This window comes from Cinclus cinclus, chromosome 2 (assembly GCF_963662255.1).
Source record: "Cinclus cinclus chromosome 2, bCinCin1.1, whole genome shotgun sequence".
Classification (NCBI taxonomy): domain Eukaryota; kingdom Metazoa; phylum Chordata; class Aves; order Passeriformes; family Cinclidae; genus Cinclus; species Cinclus cinclus.
Window position 1 is genome coordinate 19,821,757 of NC_085047.1, and position 14,726 is coordinate 19,836,482.

The window sequence follows — 14,726 nt, forward strand, 5'->3', positions numbered from 1 at the left end:
ATGTAGGCTCTGTGTACAGATGAGCATTATTCCCTCCCAAGCCATCAGTATCTCAAGCCAATTATATCACCAAACACTCAAGAAAAGTAATAGGTAACAATAGAAGGATTTGAATGTATTGAAATAACAGGTCAATCTTTGGCAGATACTTAATTGCAGGAATCTGTTCTTTATCTTTTCATGTTCACTGAACTTTAATCATCCTCAGCTCTTCCCTTATACAGAAGAGTATATGTATTTTTAAAAGGGAGGCAACCAGACAAGCAAACTGTCAGGTAAGAAGAAGCAGTTCATGTCATATCTTCACAGTCAGTTCTACCACACCCAACCTCTCTCAGAACATACTTCCTGGCTATGTTTTTGTTTTCTGATAAAAATATAAAGTGAGCAATAAATGTGGGAAATTTACATTTTCCATGTCCAGAAGCAGAACACATTTCTTGTAAATGATGGATTGCCATCTTCCACAACTCCAGCCAGATGAGTAGCCCACAAAAACGAAAAAGCAACACTTTACTGAGGTTTGGCTTACTTAGACAAACAAATCAGAAACACCCTGGGAACAAAGCATCATGTGTCTTAATATTCCTACTTGAAACTAAGCCAGAGTCTCTTCTGTCTCTACTGCAACCAATGAAATAATTGGTGAGCCTACATCCACATCAATAAAAGCTATTCGGCACTTCCTGAGAACCCTAAGCTATCAGGGAAACACTATTAGCCTTCTAAATATTTAGTGTCACTTGGCCTTCAGTAAAAGGGATAGTTTCTAATAGCTAGTTAAATTGGGTCAGATATGCCAGACCTTCCCAAGATCACAGGAGAGAAAAATGAGTCAGTTAGAGCAGGGATGCTTTCTTGTGAAATTACCTACTGAACTCACCAGAAAATTAAACTACACTCCAGGCAGATGAAGTTAGCGTCAAATGTTAGAGCCTCCCTCCCCCTAGGAATTTCTAATTTGGAGTGCTAGGAGTGCCCCTTCCAGAAGGGCACAGGTGCCACAGAAAGCACCACACTGCTTGCTAAAATGCCTCTCACCTACTTCATGCTCAAGCACTGGCTGAATACATGCCAATGCTCTGCCAATCTTTCAAGCCTAGGGTAATTAATCCTTATGTGGGGTGACTGTCAATGCTACCCAGAAAGGAGTGCCAGGCAGGCAGATCAGGCTGATCTGGAGAGCCAGCATATCTCATCAGCAACTCTTTTTCCTGTGCAATCATCTCTTATAAAGAAAATGAAAATTAACTGGAAACAGTACTACCAGGCTCCTTGCACAAATAAAAAATATTTAGCCAAGGCAGGGGCACTTGCAGTGAGAGGTGCAGATGACAACTTCAACACAATCTAGACACAATTAGCTGTTCACATAAAGACGTGTCATTTCATCTTTGCATATCCCAATAAGAAATTCAATTCTGCTTCCTGTTGCCTGCTGTGTGTGTGGTACCTTGATCAACAGCTTCCAGCTCTGATGCTGGGAGAGCAAGTTCATGCCCACTCAGGCTATTTGGCCTGTCATGGCTCTGCAGGACTGCCTTCATTTACTCTGCTGTTCCCTGCAAGGAAGCTCCTCCACACCTCTGGGCCTCTTCCAATTCCCACACTTTCACCCTTACAACAAGCAGCAGTAAGGCAGGGTGGACAGCAGGTCCATAGTTGCATAGAAGCCCTCTTGGTTTTCTTCCTTTTCTACAGATTCTAATGCTACATCCACTTTTATCTCAACTCTTGCCATCTCTCCAGCTCCATGCTGAGCTGGGACAGGCTGTGATGACAGCTCATCGCCCTAAAGGGTCACTGCCAGCTCAAAACCGTCTTATCACCATCTTTGAGGCAGACAGTCCATCCCCACATGTATGGCCCTATTTCCTAACACAGACTGTGCTAGGGTGACACTTGTGCCTGAGCTGCCAGAACTGAGGACCAAGGCAGGGAAGTCATGGGGAAAACGTAACATTGTCAGAACTGCTATCATTCTTTTAAGCATGCAGGGACAAGTGTACAGGTTCCAACCTGGTGACAACTCAATTTGGGGCACATCTACTAAATTCAGAGACAACCACTGCACAGTGCATGACCCAGAACACCAGCATCAAACCAGAGTAAGCATAAACAGCAGGATGGTAAGACTTTGTTTTATCTTAGCAAATGGCTTTTCAGCCTCACACTATTACCACGCTAAATCAGTTTTACCTCAAGCTTGACTTTTTTGTCATTATTTGTATCACACACAGTAACCACCAAAACTCAATTAGCATATTTATTCAAACACAAGTTACACATAACCCTTCAAGAAATACATTGTAAGCCTTCGCCTATCAGATTTTTTCATTGAGCTTGTCTACAAGACATACTTTTCCAAAACAGCATAATCACACTAATTAAATGGTTACAACAGAGAACTGCATGTGATTAAAAAAAAAAAAAAAAAAAACAAAAACAGTTTAAGAACAAAGACCATACAGAGAACATATTTCTGGATTACAGCCCAGCATGGATCATTCAGAAAGTGATAGGAGAAAGTTTATCCAACAGAACACAAGTATACAGCATCATTAGAATACATTTTCCATTAATAATTATTTAAAAATAGAAAAATTGTTAACTTCAAATATCACTTAGCTAGCCACGATACCTATAAGGTAAAACCATGAATGGACTAACTCTGCTTAGGAGGTGGAAAATATTAAGTCTCTAGAATTAACTAGAGCCCAATTCAGCAAGCTACTTATGCATGTGCTTAAACCCCACCAACAATAGTAAGGCTTATACATGTTGAAGTAGTATAATTAACATTGAGTGATTCCAGCATGCATCAACAGTGAAGCATATGCCAAACACTTGCAATGAATTAGAATCATATCCTTTAAAGTACAAGTTACATACATACTACAAAAATCATGATCCTCCTCTCTTAATCTATCACTCTATCACAAGAAAAAACCCTACCAGGTATGAGAAAAACTGACACAGTCCCCTGAAGAAGCACAGCTTTTCATGTTTTATTAACAACTCCAAAAGTATACACAAATCAATGCCAGGGACAATCAATCTTAACTCTACTTTCCATCCTCAGTCTTTCAAAATAGATTTTACCCAATTTGCACCAGTGTACTATAAAAACTCTGTATGCAACTTGCAAGCTCAAGATCAAAGAACTTGTTTCTTCAGATCCTTCCCCAAGTGATCAAGAGATTCTTAGAACTATACAGATGTACAATAATGTCAGTGACTATATACAATCCTGCACAAGATACTGGAACAAAACCACAAAGTTGCATAAATAAATGTTCAATTTCCAAAATATTTATTTTCTCTTGCATTTAAATGTTACTAAAAACACAACAAAAATCTCTGCAATTTTGATCTATATCAGCTCTCTCTGAAATTAAAAAAAAATAAAAAATCCCATAGAATTGCCCTTGTCTAGAAGTTACCTGTATGGCTGTTTAAGTAATATCAATCTTGCCATAGCTATGAAATACAGGTAGCCAGGAAAATGTTCCACATATTTGGGAATGAAGTATTTGCTTTTGGTTGGAGGAATTTGATTGCTGGGTTTGGGGTTTTTTTATTCTTATGTAACTCACTATATAATAGTGAACAAAATACTTTTGTTTCATAGAAACAACTAACATTTGCCCACATCAGGCAAATGCTCTATTTACAGATTCATTAGGACTGCCTGACTGACAGTGAGTGTAAGTTGCTCTACTCCAAGAAACACGGAGCCTAAAACGGCGACACTCTCTGCTGAATCGCCTTCCCTTTGAGGATACGTCTTATCTGGAGAAGAGAAAAGGACAAAAACATCAGTATTCATCATCTTGAAGTGAGTCACAATCTGAAAAAAACCAACCCTAAATTCAGTTTTGCATTCATTTATCAAAGCCTAGGTCCTGAGTTCAGTTAGAGCTGAAATGATCCCACTTTACAGCATTTGAACCAATGAAAGGCAACAGTTAGCAACTCAGCCTGTGCTTAAGTCACTACTAGTCTTCCATCAAGAGTCAGTTTTTCATCAAGCAGGGAAAAGGGATTTTCTTCATCTGTTACTAAGGCCTAAGAACTGTCACTACTAATTCTGAAAAGAGCAATAAAAGCATGAACTCAGGCCATACTGAGATGAGCAAAAGAAGAGTAGCGCCTCCTGTACACTGCACAGTTACAGAGACAAAGCTTATCTGGACAGGTAAAAGCTTTTTAGAAAAAATAAAAGCTGTATGTGAAACCTAAAATTTCAGGTCTGTATATTCTGCCTGATCTTGACACTGAAGCTAAAGTTCTAAAGAATAAAATGGAACTAGTTAAATCTTGTCCTTGAAAGCTGCAAATGAAAATCCCAAAGAAACTTCTGGAGTGGAACACAGCTTTTGCATGGACAGGGACAGATAGAGAGAGAGGGCTGTTATGACTTTTTTACCTGTTCCCCTACAAGGCCATCAGGAACCAGATGAACTGGCTGCTCATTCTCCAAGTTCCTGGCACTGGGATCAGCTCCCTTGCGCATAAGCAGGCGCACAGCATCCAGCTGGCTCACGCGGTACTGCAGGCTGGCAGCCACATGCAGGGCTGTGTTGCCATTGTAAGCCTGGGGACCACAAAGCAACTTCATGAAGGAAAAGTGGGGGCATGAGCCTCTCTTTCTGTATCTGCATTATGAAAAAAATCATCATACCTTTGCATTAACAAAAGAGAGATAGTTGGGCAGCTCCAAAAAGAGACGAATGAGCTCCAGGTTTGCTTCTTCTGCTGCCAAATGTAAAGCAGAGCGACCACTTTTGCGATCCTATCAAAAAAGAAACTGTTTAGTCTTCCCTGCAGGTGCTTCACCTATCCAGGAGGAACATGCAGATAAATAAAAATAAAAAGAGAAGTAACTGCAGAGTGTTGAGCAAACATACTTGCACTACAATTCATCAAAAGTGAATCCAAATATACATATTTTAATATCAACATCTAATGAACAATGGAACTTGATCTCATCTGCAGGTAAGCTTGCATAATGTAATATTTGATATTTTGGCTAAGTAATGGTCTGGCACAGCACAGACCCAAACTGCACAGGTAAGCAGTTTTTAATTAAAATTTGCAGCTCAAGAACAAGATGTCATCAGCACCCCACTACTATGGGTACCTCAGAGTGCTCCAAACATATTCTTACTTTTACAACACTACTCACTGCAGCCAGCATAGCATCATTCTTAGTCTAGAGATTAGACTGTCACCTCCCTCTTTCCCCAAGGTTCGTTTGCATTGAAAATACCTTGCTCTGAACAAACACAGCATTCTCGTCCCATGTGGATAAATTAAGTTGTAGGGAAGCTTTCAAATTAGTCTACTTCCTTTGTAACAAATGCAGCATAAGAGAAAGGGACATATTTTGCTTCCACATTCTCTCTGGATCTGGCACTTCAGACTAAGGCATTTCACTTACTTTCGCCTCAACAGAGGCTCCCATTTGTATCAGGATCTTGATGGTTTCTACCAGGCTCTTGTTTCTCAGCAGAAGCTCCTGGACTTCAGGGGAGTGAGGTGGCTGACAGTTCTGCAGTTCATGCAGCACAGCATTATGGGCCAGAACCGCACAGTGCAATGCTGTCAAACCTGATTAAAAAAAAAAAAAGTTACCATAAATTAAAAAATGCAATACAGAAGTACTGAATGCCTGCTTGTTTCAAAGTTTGGGCAAAGGATCCTCCATCCCCATTAAGCCCAGGGATGGTTCTGTATTTGTGACAGTGACTGCTTCCAAGCAGCTTGAGATCTGGACTGACCAACAGAAGAGTGAAGTAGAAGCCTACTGTGAGGTCTCAGCCAGCAGATGATGAAAAAAATCAATTTCTAATGTACTTTTTTACAAAATGCACATTAGAAAGAGTTGTTTTATGGAAAAGAGGTCCAAATAAAACAGAATCAGGCTTCTGTATCCACTGACACAACACTGGTTCACCAACGTTTTAAACAATGGCCAGTTACAACCTACACTTTCCATGCCAAACACAGCAATCACATGTAAGAGGCAAGAGGTCCTGAAAGACACAGACTAACCATATTTTCATATGACAGATGTCAATTGTACCTGTAAATTTCCATTTGAAAAATAAATATTTCATTTTATTACATTCCCATCAGCAGCTATAAAACATTGTACTATCCAGTAAATCTGTAAAATATAAACTCTTAACTACTCACCATCATAGTTTGTTGCCTCAAGGTCCACATACTGATGGCTTCCCATGGCTCCCTTTTGGATTGCCTACAAAAGTGGGAACAGGTACACATTTAGGTCTTATCCAAACCACATACTGCTTCAAACTTGGTTATTATCTTAATGCAATAACTCAAGTAAAGTTGCATTAAATGACAGTATCCCTGGAAGCGTTCAAGGCCAGGTTGACTGGGCCTCTGAGCAACCTGGTCTAGTGAAAGGTGTCCCTGAATACAGCAGGGGAGTTCGAACTAGAAAGACTTTCAAGTCCTTTTAAGTCATACAATAATCCTGTGATTAAGAGCAGACTTGCTGTTTTGGCTTGGTAAACTAGGGGATTCCCCCAAAATTTCTCAAAAATATTGATGTGAACCTTAATGAGAAATTCTGTCCCACTTTAAGTTCTGTGTGTAAACAGACTCACAAGGCTGCCCCTAGAGAAAGCTAAAGTAAGGAGTGGTGTTTCCAGAGTTTCCCAGCACAGCTAACACCAAGGGTAAGAGTCAAGGGCCAGGGCAGAGCTGTGCCTGCCTGTCTCTTACCTGGAGGACCTGGGCATGTCCCTTCTCAGCACAGACATGCAATGGCGTCCTACCCCAGCAGTCTGTGGTGTTCACTTGAGCCCCCAAGCTAACCAAGTCCTGTACAATGAGATGCTGATTGGCAGCCACAGCAACCTGGAAAGCACTCTGCAAACATCAGGAAGAAAATTTAAGCTATTAGTCATCTGCTCTCTAACAGTAAAGAGCAACTAAAACAAATAAAAACCCTAGCTACCTGGCATTATTCAAGCAGTGATTATGAATACTAGGAAGCCAGGACAAATGAAGCAGAGCACATAGTTTTACCAGCTCAAGGTGATCCCAAGAAGTATTAATAGCTCAAGGTTAATATTAGTATGCAGGCTAAATCTTGGGGTTAATATTAAATAAGCATTTCACCACATCTTTCCCAAGGTTCAGACATGCAGAAGCACTCAGGTGCACAAAGCAGGTGCAAAGATTTTTTTCAGAACCTCACCTGGCCATTGTGCTCTTTAATATCCAGCATGTGTAGGGCAGCCATCTTCCTTGCAAGAACATAGGAGAGTGCTCGACGGCCCTGGGCCACAGCGATGTGGAGGAAGCTGGAGGAAAGAGGGGCAACAGAGTTACACCACCAGACATAAACCAGGGCTCAAGATAGCAGAGAACCAAATGTACAGAAGGGTGTTATGCTGCCAGCTTCAGATCTCCTCTGTCTAACTAAGACAGGAACATGGGTATTTTCTTACCAGGGCAATTTAAAACATCTGAATTAGAACGTTTTTCTGCCCTTTTAGCCAAGTCTAACTATAAGCACCTGAAATTAGGAAATACAGATACTCAAGCGTGCTGCATCACAGCCATCAGCAACACCACACCTTTGACTTGATCAGCCAAGCCACTGTACTTGTGACACAAACACTGCTATTGAACTGCTGCACTATAACCCAGTCTGCCAAAACCCAAACAGAAACATTCCCCACAGAAGAAACACCAAATAAAAGGTACTCACGTGTCTCCATCGGCATCTTTTGCAAGGAACTGGTCTTGAGAGATATTAGCCAGTTTGTTCTCCTCCTGTTCCACTTGCCATTGGAAAAATGACTTGCCTAGCTGTGTCGTGCTTCTGGCAATGTTTTGATCAGGCAGAGAGACATTCAGAGCAGCCAAAGAGACGCTGCGCTCCAGACCACCACAGAGGTTACTGGAGAGCAAGCTGAAGTTAGGGGGATGAGCAGCAACCTCAGCCTGCAGGTGGGCACTGCTCAGCGGCTGGAGGGGACTGGAGATGCTGTCTGAGCCTTCTGAGTCGTTCAAGAGGGAAGAGAAGCTCTGTGGCAGGCAGTACTGCAGCTCATGGCTCTCAAAGGTGTTCTGCTGGCAGGCAGGAGACTGGTCACTGGCAACAAATGGCCTGTAGTCCAGGGAGGCATCTGAAGAATAACTCTGTGACAAATCTTGGTTCTGGGATGCCGAGAACTGGTAATGCTGCGGTGGATCAAGGATATGCTGGTTGGTTTGGTCTTGGAATGCTTGGTACTTCTGGGACGGGGAGAAAGCCTGTGTTCCCGGGCTGTCCTGGTACTGCTCAGCAGGAGAGCCATGGCTGGAGACAGAGTGCAGCCAGCTCACCTGCACCGTGTTCAGGGAGATGGGGCTCGACTCGTTCTTGATGTTCATAATGTTCTGAAGCAGATCAGAACTGCTGTCATGCTTTGGGTCAGTTTTATGTGTCTCCTCCATGCTATCCATAGAAGTTGGTGTCTGGGGTGGGGTCTGACAGGGGAAAAAAAACGAAAAAAAAAAAGGCAAATCAAAACAAGTCCCAGAAAATTAGAGGTACGGTTGTATCCAGTAGTTTCTGCTCACAGAAAGCAAACTAAAAAATAAAGGCAGAGAAGAAGTTACTACAAGCTTACCAGGAGATGTGGGTGAACATTTGCTTGGTGTTTGAAAGAAGGTCCATCAGAAAGGAGTTCAGGAGCCTTTCTTTTCCCACTGTGGCCCAGTATGCTCTTCAATTCTGATTAAATCAAAATAAATTTAGAATCCATTTGGAGGTTACTCTTACAATTGATTTAAAATGTTACTACAGGATATGTATTAAAAAATTGTCTACCTGTGTATGGTTCGTAGTTTACCAATCCTCCTGGTGCCTGTTAAGAAAAAAAAAACATTTTTCAGTTATTATAGTGTTATTTCTGGGTAAAACAAACACATAAATAGAAAACAATTCACCCCCCACAAAAAAAAAACAAAAAAACAAAACAAACAAACAAGAAAGCAGCCATGACTTCCCTCTATAAAAACAGACTATACCTTAGAATAACTCTAGTATGTGGTTGTCTAACCCTAACTTAACTGCTTTTAATTAAGGTTAGAAAATGGAAATACTTTAATTAAACTTAAATAAAACACTGTTTTACTTCAGGCTTTTCAAGCCATCTGTTATAATACCATAAAACTCAAGAAAATCTAGAGAAAGACATTCTTCCTTTCAGAGACCTGAAGATTTTTTTTTGAAACATAAATAACCCAGACAATTTTACACTTCCTTAGTGCCATGAACTTTTCTATGCAAAAATCTTCGTCTGACAACACTTATCTAGGAAGCTTTCAAACATACACTCAGAAAAAAAGAATCTAATCAAACCAGAAATACCTTACAACCGTCTCAGAATTTCCTGCAATTTTTGTCTTTTCAGACTGAAAGGGCCTACCTTTACACTGCGTGCTTTGCACGGAGAGGTGCAATAGCATGACAAACAAATCTGAGAAAAATCCCTAACCCTTCCAATTAATGATCTCATTCCAGTCAACACGGAATTTCTGCGGTTTCGCAACACAAATATATCTTTATCCAGACTCCCTTTAGAAAATAAAGCTCAGTTAAGAACATTTTTTAGAGTCTCCTTCTCTCACGGTAAATCTTCTTTCTGACTTCTTCCCAGCTTCCCATTATGTGTTGAAAAGGAAAAACACTGACTCCATCCACAGCAGATAAAGCAGAAGCTCATTTCTAGCATTATCACAGAGTGCTTTCTTGCCAGCTTCGGTAACCATTGAAATAAAACCTGTCAGCGCAGAAAGCTGCCGGTTACCTTGCTTTCCTCGGCGGCAGGACCTGAGGACATCTGCTTGCTGCTCCTGAAGTGCAGCAAGAGCTCCTTCACGGAGTTCTTCACGCGGACCCCCTGGAAAGGTCCTCTGTGCTGCTTCCCCCCCCCCATGTGCTGTTCAACTGTGGAGACATGAAAACAAAACCCGAACTTAATCCACCCTTCTCGCTTACGTTTAACAAATAATAAACGAAGAAAAAAAAAAAACCCAAACGAGCTCCTGTGGGCAGGCACCTAAATCCTGGTTTAGGAGAGGGGAGCCAGGGAGCTGCCCTCGGCCACCCCACGGGCGTGCGGCTCCTCGGCTGTCCCAGGGACCGCCCTGCCGCTCCCGCGCCACGGGCGGAAACAGCCCGGCACCGGGCACGAAGCGCCGGCCGAACGCGCCCGCTTTTCACCGCTCCGGCCGCTTCCACACCCAGAGGGAACAGAGGACGGCCTGGCCCCCGAGGGACCTGAGCGGGACCCGCGGCTCCGCGCCCTCCCCGCCACCCGCCGGGGCCGCCGCGGGGACCCGCCGTACCTTGCAGTGCGGGGCGGGGGCCGCCCCGGGGGTCCCTCCGGCCGCCGCCGCGGCTGCTCACCGAGAGGTCCGAGTCGGATCCCGGCGACCCCGGGGCGGAGGAGTGCGCCGGCGAGCAGCTGCCCTCGCTGGAGTGGGGCGAGGCCCCATAGAAGTAGGCGAGGTTGATGGGGCTGCTGAGGCTGCCGCCGTCACCGCCATCGGACGCCGCGTCCCGGCTGCTCTCCACGATCATGGCGGCGCGGCGGGGCGGACGGCGCGGGGCTGCGGGCGGCGGAGCGGGCACGGGCACGGCCAGGGCTGGGCGGGCGGCGCGGCAGCTCTGAGGGCGCGGGGCCGCGGCCGCGCTTATACCGGGTCCGCCCCCCGCGGGCGGGGCCGCGCCGGGAGGGGCCGCGCTTCCCGTAAGGGCGGCGGGAGGAGCCTGGCGGTGGGGGCTCGTTTTCTCTGCCCGAGAGAGCCCGGTGGGAATCGTGGGCGGGGATGCCGCCTCACGCCTTGTCGTCCAAGCCTGCCCCCGTGGGCTTCGTGGAATGACAGAACATCCCGAATTGGAAAGGTGTCATTAGGCCCTGCCCAGGATAGCCTAGGAAACACAGCTGAGCTTGAGAGCATTGTCCAAATGCAGCCCCGGTAGCCCTCGCTCACAATGCATGCAACCGCAAATCGCTCTTATGGAGCTCCGGAGCTGGGAACGATCAGCATCTCCCGCGGCCTCCCACCGCTGCTGATGCCTCCCCCTATCCGCGTGGGGCGGTATCCCTCGCCCCTCTCCCCAGTCCTGCCAGCCCTCGGCTCCAGGTCACAGGCATGGAAGAACGGAGACTTTTTGGTCATGTGCATCCTGCATGTGAGCAGAAGCCAGCGAGAAAGGGAAGGCGAGCAGTTACTCACAATAGAAACGAGTCATCTGTGCTCCTCTTACCTGGCGTGGAGTAGGCAGGGGCAGACAAGAAGTGATTTTGGTTGTAGGTTGCACCGTACTGCGGTGGCAAGAGCCTCTCGGTCGAGGCCAGCGGGGAGAAGCGTTTCAGCAACACGATGCCAAAACAAAAAGTGGGCAGAACCGTGCAGTTATTGGTAACATCACCGAGTTATTACCAATGTTCACAGGGAGACTTCTCAGGTTTCTACTTTTCAAACAAATATTTCTGCTTTCCTATTCCCACTGAAGTCACTTTCTTCTAAAATACAAGAGAGCAATTTTGCCCACGAGGTTGAGATTAGGACGGTTTTAGTACTGTGGCTGCTCCAATAAATATACAGTAAAACAACATGGTCTAACATGGTCTTTCTAAAGTATATTATGCAAATTGGTGGTCTATAATTTGTATGTTTTAATTGTATTGAATAACATGGGTCAGGTGCAGTATGAAATCATATTAATCAGCCCACAAGGAGGCAGGAGGGAATTGCTTTATATTATTCAAATATTTCCCCCACCATCAAGTGAAGGAAGGGTTTTGCTGAGAATTATCTATGCAGGTTTCTACTCCAAAGACTGTTTTTTTTACCCCATAGAGTGAATCTATTCAGCCAGAGTGAAATTTGGAAGTAGAGCCCATAAAACAAAACCAGACACCAAGTGCAGAAATACCCCAATAAAGGTAAAAATTCACTTTCTCCCTGAGGAGAAACTCACTCCCAAGCACACCTGCTCCTTCATTTAACAAAGTTCTTTACACAAGTGAGAATTTATGAAATCAGGCCATCTGTTTTAAACAAGCAGGGAAATGGTTCCCTGTTCTTCAAGCCTTAGACCTCAGTTATACTTTAACCTTAGGCAGATGCTTTTAAATATCTTCTCATTGAAAATCACATGGTGCTCAGATATCCTGGAACCCATGAATGCTCTTTGCACATTTGGTGGCTGTGAGGAGGACCCAAAACTCAGCTTTCTGAAGTGGATCTAACAGATGGACCTTTGTGTTCTCATCCCTGCCAGGGAGCCCAGAAAGTCACTCTTTCTAATCTCACAGGAGGGTCTACAGCTACTGCAAAATGCATCTTGTCTTCCAACAAGCAGATAGTAATGAAAATCTGAGAAGTTGGTAATCCAGAAAATTAATTTGTCATCACAGTTGTCTGCCATTCCCTTTAAAATGTTAAGAGTAAAAGAGATTTCAAACCAAAAGTGAATTTGTCTCATTTTAGTTCTCCTGTGTTGTAGTTAAGTCCCTAAACCACATGCAGGCATGGACATGTAGCACCTTTATCCTTGCTATTCAATAATCATTTTGGAATGGATTTAATTGGAGATTAGTCTCTACGTATGAATGAAAATCATTCTATAAAACAATTTATTGAGTTTGTGTTTGGTTTTCTTCCCTAAAGAGGGCATGGAATTTCTTTTTCTCTTCTATTACAAAGTCTGTACTCTCCTGAAGGTTGAATTGCTGATTTGCTCTCCTTTTTACCAAGCAAAATCCATTTCAGGCAACACTCTGACACCTCAGCTAGTACTTGTTTCATCAGTGACATCTTATTTATCAGGTCTACAGGGATAAATCTACTCCCAGTCAAAGCAGATTAAGGCAAGTCTAATTCCACCAAGCTCCATAACAAAAGGCTCTTTCAAAAATATACACACACCCATTGGTTGCACAAGATCAGCTGGCTCACAGCAGGCCTGGGTTCTCAAAGTGTTTCTATGAGAGTTACTGTTAATTATTGCTACATTCACAAACTGTAATTATTCATGCTGCAGACCTTGAGCATTAATGGGTTTTGGCCCAAACACTGTAACATCTGTGGTGACCAAAACCCTGTGAGGAATCTTCAACCAAAGTAAGTTCCTTCCCCTTGGGAAGGCATTAAGCTGGTTTCAGCCTTCTTTGGCAGAGCAGTAATTCAGTGTCATCCTCCAACCTCAGAGCTGGAGAAGGCTGCGAGGTGAGCACAAGGCAGCCACCTCAGCTCCCCGAGTGCTGTCTCTCCATGTTTTTATTGCACTACCACCCTACTGGGATGTATCAATAATGCCAACTAGTGGCCATTAGCAGCAGTATTTGTCCTGAAACTGCTCTTCTATACACCTGCAAAAAGTGAAATAGGCTTATCTTGGTATCTCAAATAACAACAAAAAGGAAATAGGATGCACTTGTTCCTGAAAACTCTGTTTCTTCCCTCCCTTCAGAACACAGCCCGGTTATTGTAGCATTAAAAGCAATCAGTCTTGGTTTAGGTTAATCCAATATACTTGATTAATGAAATAACTTTTGAGAGTGTGACTTGTGCACACCCATGAGCTACTTCAATGAGATACAGAAAAAAACGCAGTTAAGAACAAAACCAAAATCCAGTTGTCTTGAAGCTTGGGCTTGCTGGTTAGGGGTCTCATTACAGAAGGTAAGAGGCTGAATACCAAGGCCTTTAGACTTTTACCACCAGCTAAATATCTAGGCTAATCAAGGTGATGGGGATCAAGGTGATGTGTATCCCCTTTGCTATCCTAATCAGAACAAGCACAGAGAAAAGATGCAGTGTGCCTGCACTGCTTGGTCCTCAGGGTACGTACTGGGGTGAACACTATAGGGAATGTAGGCTTTAAATAATTGAATGAATGAATAAAGCAAGCCCAGTAAGTGGAGCTTTGTCTTCCCTGTAGAGCAGCATGTAGTCACTCTGCCAGGCACACTGAACAACCTCCCTCTGTGAGTGAGGACCATGCCAGCTCTCAGAGCAGCCCACGGTTCAGCAGGTATGGAAGCAGAATAAATCTCTCCCTTCAGTCTGCCTCCTAATCAGCAGCATGGAATCAGAGACAGCCTCTAGGAGAAGGTCAGAGCACAAACTACCAGTAACAAGAACTTGGTTTTGCAACATGTATCTGGAGCAGCATGACCTTTGTGGTATTTCTTAAACTGAACATAAAAATGGTAGTTTACAATCCAGTTGCTTAATGCAAGTGAATATTTTCTGTGTTGATGTCAAATGTGCCTTATTCTCTGGTGGGTGTAATTGAGGCTCCTGCTGCAGACTGCAAACACCACTGCCACACCTCCACACCCCAGCAGCGTTTCCAACAGCACACACCTCCCAAACCATACAGCACAACACTCGGTTTGCTTCCATACTGGCATTGAGAAAAACAAGAGGTAAAATCTCAGGAACTATTCCACTCCTAGAGCGCATTCGAAATCTGTACGTGTGTTTGGTTTAAGAGCTCTGAAGGGCCCTTGTCAGCAGGCTGGAAGTGGTCCATGACACAGTTTTACTCTGAAAGCTAGTATAGAGGAGTTAGTGTTTCTTCTGTCTTTGCTACACTTGTATTGCTACATTTTTCCTAGACTTTGGTCTCCATGACTGATATTCTGGTATTAACCTGAACATCAAAAGGGGAA

The 14,726-nt window shown here is 43.8% G+C and overlaps 1 protein-coding gene across 1 annotated transcript; it reads right to left on the bottom strand.

The window, feature by feature from the left end:
* Positions 1-3,714: 3,714 nt before the first annotated feature.
* NFKBIZ (NFKB inhibitor zeta) lies at positions 3,715-9,982 on the bottom strand. Its single transcript, XM_062512181.1, has 11 exons — positions 9,843-9,982; positions 8,861-8,897; positions 8,661-8,764; positions 7,754-8,517; positions 7,238-7,343; positions 6,760-6,906; positions 6,202-6,265; positions 5,444-5,613; positions 4,685-4,795; positions 4,430-4,597; positions 3,715-3,792 (listed from the first exon to the last, which is right to left on the bottom strand). The coding sequence occupies exons 1-11, from the start codon at positions 9,969-9,971 to the stop codon at positions 3,739-3,741; spliced, it is 1,854 nt and encodes a 617-aa protein (XP_062368165.1). The 5' UTR covers positions 9,972-9,982; the 3' UTR covers positions 3,715-3,738.
* Between the last annotated feature and the right edge of the window lie 4,744 nt (positions 9,983-14,726).

What these genes read in the sequence shown, in the direction of transcription:
- NFKBIZ (XM_062512181.1), bottom strand. Translation starts at nt 9,971, where the DNA reads ATGGGGGGGGGGAAGCAGCACAGAGGACCTTTCCAGGGGGTCCGCGTG. An exon ending in CTGCCGCCGAGGAAAGCAAG is followed by an intron (nt 8,898 to 9,842) that starts GTAACCGGCAGC and finishes TTTTCTTAACAG; the next exon opens with GCACCAGGAGGATTGGTAAA. An exon ending in TGAGGCAACAAACTATGATG is followed by an intron (nt 5,614 to 6,201) that starts GTGAGTAGTTAA and finishes TTTTTTAATCAG; the next exon opens with GTTTGACAGCATTGCACTGT.